Source organism: Gouania willdenowi, chromosome 6, assembly GCF_900634775.1.
Source record: "Gouania willdenowi chromosome 6, fGouWil2.1, whole genome shotgun sequence".
Taxonomy (NCBI): Eukaryota; Metazoa; Chordata; class Actinopteri; order Blenniiformes; family Gobiesocidae; genus Gouania; species Gouania willdenowi.
In genome coordinates this window covers 19,640,051-19,649,045 of record NC_041049.1, presented here as the reverse complement: position 1 = coordinate 19,649,045, position 8,995 = coordinate 19,640,051, and the positions used below count along the sequence as shown (strand labels likewise).

Sequence of the window (8,995 nt, the reverse complement as noted above, 5' to 3'; positions counted from 1 at the left end):
ACAAATTAATAATACATTCTCAAAGTAATGCAACTGCACTGAGCTCTCCACAGAGAACCCACTATACAACCCAACGTCATTTAGACCTTCTTTTTTGGGCTAAATCTAGTCGATCCATCTTACCCTCGATTTAAACCAAATATAGTCATTGAAAGTGGATTTTTTTGGACTGTCAGAATCGGTACAAATTTAGCCACAATATAGTCGTTAAATTTAATTGTCATTGGATTGTCTAACTTGGTTCAATTTTAGCCCAATTATAGTTAATGAAATTGAGTTGTTATTAAACCGTTCAACGTAGTCCAGTTTTAGCCCAAATATAGTCGTAGAAATGAAGTTGCTATTGGGCCGTCCAACTACGTCTACATATTTCCCAAATATAGTTGTGTTATCAGCGAAGGATTTGCATGCGTGAAGCGTGCCCGACCCTCCAAGGAAACCATCGGCTTTGTCAGAGCTGGGGAGCAGCCAACCCCGGCCAGAAGAACCTCTGCAGGAATCCTAACCTCTGCAAAAGACTGGCAGCTGTTGGGGGATCTTGAACATCAGCTGAAGTTTCCCAGCCACATTGCAGTTACCACCCTGCGGCCAGACATTGTCCTTGTGTCTGAGGCCAGTAAGCAAATAGTGCTGCTGGAGCTGACCATCCCGTGGGAAGAACGCCTGGAAGAAGCCTTTCAGAGGAAGCTCTCCAAGTATGCAGGACAGGTCAGTGTCTGCCAGCTGACTGGTTGGAGAGCAAGGTGTTTCCCAGTGGAGGTTGGATGTAGGGGTTTTGCAGCCCGTTCCCTAACCAGAGCACTCAGCTGTTTGGGCATTGAGGGAGAGAGAAAGAGAAGAGCAATCCGTAGTACCACCGACGCGGCAGAAAAGGCCTCAAAATGGCTGTGGCTCAAAAGAGGAGAGCCATGGAGTCATGGTAGCAAGCTCGTCATCTTGACACGAGCCGGGGCCTGATCAGCCTCGGCTGGGTCACCTGGAGGAGGGCGTATCATGTTGAAAGAACCGAAATGACGAATGAGACCAGGCACATAACTGATGATGTGTCCAGAGGCATCAGTAGATGTATGTACACAGTGTTGTTATTGGATTGTCAAACTTGGTCCAGACTTATCAGATTTGGTCCAAGTGTGGTCCAAAAATAGTCTCATTTGGGGTAAGTATCTCAGCAATTTTAACCCTTTTATTTTGACCAATTTGGGGCAAATTAGCCAAAAACGAAATAAATGAGAAGAAAAGGTGTTTCAATTTCAAACATATCAGCTCACTAACTAAAGCTAAAATGAAGTCTAAATGAAGAAAAGCTGGTGATTGGTATCAAGCAATGTGTAGTTTTAAGAAGAACCATGAAATTTATAGAAAAGAATATATTAGATCATTATTTGGAAATGAAAAACGTTTGGTAATTTTGTAACGTTTTACTTAAAAAAACAAAAAAACAATGTGTTATCCTGATAAAATGAAAAACAATAGAGAAGGTTGAAGGTCAGCATGATTCAGCCTATGGTGTTTGAAATATACACATGATTCCTAACAAATCTACCAGTAGTTCCATCAGCACTAACCAGGGAAAGTCCGATACACACAAACACAAAACATACGTCTGGGGTCTTGAGTTTCATGCACACAGGAACAGTCAGTGTACTTATTGAGTTCTTATTTCAGGGAAATATCTTTAAAGATTTCCTTGTTGCACTTTTGTCTCTGGGTTTTTCTTTGTGTGCTGCATAATCATTGAATGAGTCAAATAAAGAAAAGCATCCAGATGAAGGGCTTTAAAAAGGTGCGTTACTATATGACACCTATAACTAAACAGATTGTGGGACATTTACCCACCCCAAAACCTGAAAAAGGAAAAAATGCCCACAAACTAAAATATACAGAAAATATTTACTACCTCCAACCATGGAGTATTTAATCAAACCCAGCATATGGTTATTTACCAACCCAGTCTCACTCCCAACTCGTCACATATCAAAGTTCCGGAATGATGTGACGCTAAACTTAAGACTTTTAACCCTAACCCTAACCTAACCCTAAGTTATGGGTACATCAATTTCTCACAAGAAATGTCATGAAAACAATTGTTTCCACGGGTCGACCCTTAGCGTTACATAATGAAGCCAAAGGTACCCTCCCTAACGTCAATATGTGACGAGTTGGGAGTGAGAATGTGTTGTATTTACAGGTTTAACCCGAGAGTCCGGCTCAGTTAAACCTGGATCTAACTTTGTTTCTTCAAAGAGAAAACACCGTTGTTGCCATGGAAACAGTCTGTGGCTCAAACCTGCTCCCGACCAGGTTTAAGCAGAAGGCTTGGTATACCTGCTGCCTAAACCATCATTTTGAAAGATGTCATTTAGTGGTGCTTTTAAACACTCTGCAGAGATCTACAAATGCTCTTTGTAAAAAGTTCTCTGATTGGCTGAAATCCCCGCGTCACGCCCCTCGATTTCTAAAGCTTATTTACAGGGCCAAGAGAAGGAGAAGAGTTTTAGTGTTTACTCAAAACACTTTGAGTTACAATATACAGCAGTCCCTCATTTATCGTAGGGGTTACGTTCTAAAAATAACCCGCAATAGGCAAAATCTGCAAAGTAGTCAGCTATATTTTTTACAATTAGCATACATGTTTTACGGCTGAAGAACTCCTCACCACACACTTTATACACTTTTTCACATTTCTCTCTTGTTTAAACACTCTCAAAGTTCAAACTTCTGTAGATTTTAAAACATAAACCTGTTTTCAAACATACAGCACTTCAGAAACACGGCGATTAGACATTGATGCCGAACGCATTCAGAGTCTTTGTTGACGTCAACACGGACACCATTCTGTTCACCCGTTCAACCATGGAGTAGAAGCTGCGTGTGACCACCTGGAGCTGTATGACACGGCCTTTATAATCGGGACCGGACTAGGAAGGATTTGGCGTGGAGGAGAATCAGCGAGGAGGTGGTAGTAGCAGTAGCAAGTTCTCTCTGTAGCACTGAGCTCGGATAGCATTAGCCACTAATCACACCTGCTTTTTTCACTGGTGGTTTATGTTTATGAGAGGAGAAAAAAGAGTGCAGCTCCTCACTTCAGCAGGCAGTGAAACTCACCAAGTTGGATGTGTCGCTGGTGGGTGAACGCAGCATTAGGCAATCTGGACACAGAGCACAATGCACATTCACACGCTGTAAAAAAAAGCATGCAAAATTGCACTGTAAAAAAAATCTGCAAAACACAGAGGCCGCAAAAGGTGAACAGCATTATAGTGAGGGACAACTGTACTCAATGATTATAATGGATTTTTGACCAAATGACACCAAAAAAAAACTTACATACTGCAGCTTTAGGCAAAACGGTGTCAGCTGTCTTGGCTGAGTCGATGCTCTTCAAGCTGACAAGGGTTAGATGAAATGGAAAAAGCCAGTAAACCTTGTTCTTTTAAGAGCACTTTGATTAAATCCCCCCTGGACTTATGTGTACCAGGTTTGACTTTTCATCTGTCGTCTTTTAACACAGTAATAGAAGGAACATTAGACATTTGATCAATCCAAAAATTCATGAAATTCATCACTCGAGTAAGGAAGCTAAATACAACTAAGCTCTGACCAATGTCTCGCTTAAATGGCGTGAAATTTAAACACCGATCAAACAATCACATGAGCTATTTACAAACTTCTAACGCCTCATACATCAGCGCTGGAAAGGAATGTAGTTCTAATTAAAAACTATCCCTTTCATAGAGATGCACATTATATGCTAATTAATACTCAGATCTGCTTTATTTTAAGCCAGCAGCTATTGATTAATTCAGTGCTTAAGTAAAGGATAGACCCCATACATTTCCTGGTTTTGGGTTTAATTTCCTGAGAATATAACATGTCTACATGTGTTTCTACAGCTTAAAACAAGAAATGTTCACCTCTTCCCAGCTTAAGTGAGCTTTTAGGATCAGAGGTTATGCTGCTAAACTTCAGGTTACCATCAGAATTGCAGGATTTGATTAACTGTTGCGTCTAAACACTTTCACGTGGTTTAAAGGAATACTTTAATAAAAGTGAGAAAAGAACTAAGCAACCACATAGATGGACAAAACGACTAGAGAAAGTCTCACGTTTCCAATCACACAGAATTGACGCTTGATCAATTAAATGAAAAAAGAAACCAGATAAAAAACAGAATTAAATAGCGTATTTTATGTTTGTAGAAAATATGTGTATTTAATGCACTGTTGACTGTTCCATTATTAAACCATATTGTTTAAATAAATAAATTAAACGCTGTTTGATAGAGCAGCATTACTGTGCATGTAATACTTCAATCAGTCAGTAGAGGGAATGCTTTCTGCAGGTATGGAAGGGGCTGCTGTGTCAGTAGAAGGAGGCAGTGCTAGTTTCAAAAGTGTAGTCCATCCATCTTAATTTATAACTACAGGAACTGTTGTAGAGGCTGCTCTACAAATAAGGGCATGCACATTAACACATTCATATCTAATGAAATCATTTATTACTCCGACTGACCTGACAGTTTAGAGCAGGGATGTCAAAGTCAAGGCCCGCGGGGAAATTGATGATCTATTCATCACAAGACATTAAAACACCTGTCAGATAAAGCTCTGCAATACATTTCAGCCACAGGATAACATGATACATAATGTGAGATTTTGAACTGGGTTATTGGTGGAATTTAACATTTGTTTTGTTGTCATGATCTATCACCCGTTTTCAGTGAAAAATAGTGTGTAAAAGCATGATGGTGTTCCAAAACATGCATGTGAGGCATTTCTATGTCATGTTGGGGCCACATTTTAAATAGGGCGAAAAACGGGCCAGATGACTTTCTCTGTTTCCGAAGGTAAATTCATTTTTCCCCAATTGTTTTCCACAATCACGGAAAATCACAGGCCCTAAAATCACCATTAAAGGTCCAGTATTATGCTATTTTTCACCGTATCCATCTCCATTTGTTCTAAGAACCCCAACAACATAGTATTTGAGGTTTATTTTTACAAACTCACCGGTTTTCCAGAGTTTTAGCCCTCTGAAAAGTGATTTTCTGAGAAGTTCTATAAACAGGCTGTTTTGGGGCCTACTTATGCATATTCCTGAGTAGGCGTGTCTGTAGACGCTGACTACATACAACAGCTGATCACAAGCAATTTTCTTTTGATATCCCGACACTCTTGTTATTGTTTTCAGCCAAAAAAAAACTGCACATTACAGTAAAACACATGGCTATTTAAGCGGCTATTGTGATTGTGAGTCCGACAAACATTGTTTCAGGGTGTGTGCGGCAGCAGCAGCAGAGACAATCAGCTGAGTCAGCTGCTTCAAACACTCACCGGAGCTGCTACGTTACTTTCCTGTCATCCTCTCCACTACTTTTTACAGAACTAGTCTATTCAAGGTTATAGTCCACTGTTTTGTCCAACTGCTGCGTTGCATTAGGTCACAAGGTGATATCGCAGATACAAAAAATGGAACTGATTGTAACAGTTCCCTGGGTTCTACGCCGTGGCTGCCCACTGCTCCTCAAGGACAGGTTAAATGGAGAGAACACATTTTGTGTATGTAGCTTTACATACAGTATATGACAATAAAGTATAATGTATATATTAAATCGCAGTGTTTGTTTTACCTGTGAGGCAGTTTGAGGGGGAGGAGCTCACATTCTTATACATGGGAGGAGGAGCCAGGATTGTCAGAAGTTTCCACTAGGTGATGTCAAGTAGCGAGAAAAATCCAACTCGCCCGTTTGGAGCTGACTTTTTTACAAAATGTGGAATAACAAGGAAGGGAGGAAACAGAACTTTTTCTACTTTGACCCTCTGAATGAGGCTAAAGGAATGTATATCACTGTAGCAAAACCATTATAAAGGTAGCTTTTCATAATACCGCCCCTTTAAGTTTGTTTCACGATATATAGTTCCTGCCTTACACTCAATGTAGGAATGGGCTCCAAAATCCCCTGCGACCCTGTAGCAAAAAGCATAGAAGACGAGACAACAATATTAAATAAAAATTATATTTTTGTCTATAATTCACTTTTTTTATTTCATTATAAAAAATATTGTAAATATAGTTTTTGTCTTCATCAAAATATTATATCGTATCAGTCCCGTGAAAAAAATATACCTTGCATTATATCATGACCTCGGAGTATCTTCCCACCGCTGCTTTATAAATAAAGTTTGATTGATTTACGATGGGGCAGAACCCTAGCACCCTCTAGTGACGAGTGTCCATATGTAAACATTAAAACTCGCTTCTTGTCATGTCCAAAAACACAATCCTTTTGGAGAGAGATCATACATGTAATTGGAGATGTTCCGTGTTGTAAAATTCCTGTAGACCCTATGATTGTTTACCTGGGTCTTTTATCGGTGAATGTCATCTCCAAAAGTGATGTTTATCTTTTTTAAATAATCACAGCAATAAAGAACATTACAAAGAACTGGTTAAAAGTTGACCCACCAACAGTGGACGAATATATTGAAGGAAATATATTCAAAGGAAAATGAACCACTTAGCCTATTTAAGACCCCCCTCCCCCATATTTAGTGTTATCCGTTTTTTCTTCAGTCTGCTTTAACTTCTCTTACACCGTTTGTCTGATTTTGACAAATAAGCTATCAGTTCACTATAAAGTTCCCGAGATTTATGCTATTGCTTTTGTAATTTTTAACTTTTAAACTTTTTGACTGATTGCATTTTTTTCTTTCCCATTCATTTATTTTGGAAATTTCAGCTTTTTCAACTTTTTTAAGCCATTTCAACCTTTTTGCTAATTTTCAGCTAATTGCTAATGCTAGGTTAATGTTATTGCTAAGCTAATGCTAAGGTTAGGTTGATGCTACTGCTAGGTTAGTGTTAATGCTAGTCTAATGCTAATGCTTGGTTAATGTTAATGCTAGGTTAATGCTATTGCTAGACTATGCTAATGCTACTAAATGCTAACCAATGTTAATGTTAATGCTAGCTAATGCTAGGTTAATGCTATTGCTAGGCTAATGCTAATGTTAGACTGATGCTAATGCTAGGCTAATGCTGAATTAATGTTAATGCTAGGTCAATGCTATTGCTAGACTATGGTAATGCTAACCAATGTTAATGTTAATGCTAGCTAATGATAGGTTAATGCTATTGCTAGACTAATGCTAAGGTTAGGCTGATGCTACTGCTAGGTTCATGCTAATGTTAGGCTAATGCTTGGTTAATGTTAATACTAGGTTAATGCTATTGCTAGGCTATGCTAATGCTACCTAATGCTAACAATGCTATTACAAATTTATGGTAATGCTAGCTAATGCTAAGCTAATGCAGTGCGATGTGGGCCAGCACCTGCATCCTCACTTGCATTTTCTTCAGGAAACGCAAATATTGCAGTTTGTTTTGTTATATTGTTGTTCATGTGACATAAAACATGTAAATAAAGAGTTTTCAAATTAAAATAAAAAACTTGTTGGATCCACAATTATGTCAGCTCAACCTTTAAATGTCAGATTCAAATATCAAGCTGCATAATTAGTGTTTCTGGTGATTAAGTAGGCCTATTGATCCTATACAACTAATTAGAGGTATTATTATTTGTAATGTTTTAAACTTGGTAAATAAACTGCTCAGCAGAGCAAACCCAGAGAGAAACTACATTAATCGCGTCATGCCGACGTGGGATGTGACGAACGGACCCCCTACCCTGACCCTCCTCCTTGTCTCCACTGGTTCAACTCTCATCAGGACCAGGGATGAGATGCTCTGAGTCTGAACACACGCACAGCTGTCCACTAACTTCATCCATCAGCCAGCCTCTCAGTCCAAGTGTTTTAGGAGAGCCTGCACCGGGGTGGCTTTACCTCCAGGCTGAGGGAAGCGAACGCTTCAGTTTGTGGGTGTTTTCTTCTTTAGGAGCGACAGCTACAACTCAGTCGCTCCGTGCTGTGGAGTATTTCCCATATGTCACGAAAGCAAGCGGACCATGACTACAACCTGCGGAGTATGAGCAACCTGATGGGCGAGCGGCGGAAGAAGGTGAGCGATGGAGGAGAGCGGAGCCTCATTAAGACTCCGTCCAATGCCAGCCTCAGCAGCCAGGCTCAGGCTGCCCCCGCTGGATCCGGGGCCACAGCCGGGGCAGCAGCCTCCTCCTCCTCCACCTCCACCGGGGAGTTGGAGCGGGCTGCCCGCAAGCAGTTCCAACAGGACACCACCCCCGGGTTCGTCTACGTGCTGGCGGTATTCTCCGCCCTGGGAGGGTTCCTGTTCGGGTACGACACTGGGGTGATATCGGGGGCCATGCTGTTGCTGAAGAGGGAGCTGGAGCTGAGCGCCCTGTGGCAGGAGCTGCTCATCTCCAGTACGGTGGCAGCGGCCGCCCTGTCCGCCCTGCTGGGCGGCTTCCTCAACGGGTTGTTCGGGCGCAGGGTGTGCATCCTGCTGGCCAGCTTCTTCTTCGCCGTCGGGGGGTTAGTGCTGGGCACGGCTCCCGGAAAAGAGGTGCTGTTGGCGGGAAGGCTCATCGTCGGAGTGGGGCTGGGTAAGAGCCGTACCAGGGGCACTGGCTTCACAAGTTAGGGTCTGTTTCTCAAACTAAAGTACAGTACTGTTAACCAAACATTAGGTGCACATTTCTACCTGTTATCCAAAGTTTGGTAACACTTTACTTTAAGTTTTATACATAAGGCTGACTCACACTGTTGCTTTTATCCTTTTAACAGCTTTTTGTACCCCAGTGTTTCCCAAACTATATTAACCTATTAGCTCAACATTAACCTTGAATTTAGGTCTTTTTATTCATTTATTTCTGATATTTCGCTCATTTTAGAATTTGGCCACAAATCCACAATAAATTCTTAAAGTGTTTGCATGTAAAAAAAAAAAAAAAAAAGAGGAAAAAAAAAATCTACAATGTTTAAAAAACAAACTGTGTACCTCCTGAGAGGTGTTGAAGTACCCCAAGGGGTACACGTAACCCCATTTGAGAAACACTGTTCTACACCATTCTGAC

General features: G+C 40.8%; 1 protein-coding gene across 1 annotated transcript in view; it reads left to right on the top strand.

Annotated features, from left to right (window-relative positions):
* The first annotated feature begins 7,713 nt into the window (after window positions 1–7,713).
* slc2a13a (solute carrier family 2 member 13a) overlaps window positions 7,714–8,995 on the top strand; it is a 113,362-nt gene continuing 112,080 nt past the window's right edge. Inside the window, exon 1 of the mRNA XM_028450045.1 lies at window positions 7,714–8,524. Within this exon, the coding sequence (XP_028305846.1) occupies window positions 7,945–8,524 (580 nt within the window). The 5' untranslated portion in view covers window positions 7,714–7,944. The remainder of the gene's footprint in view (window positions 8,525–8,995) is intronic.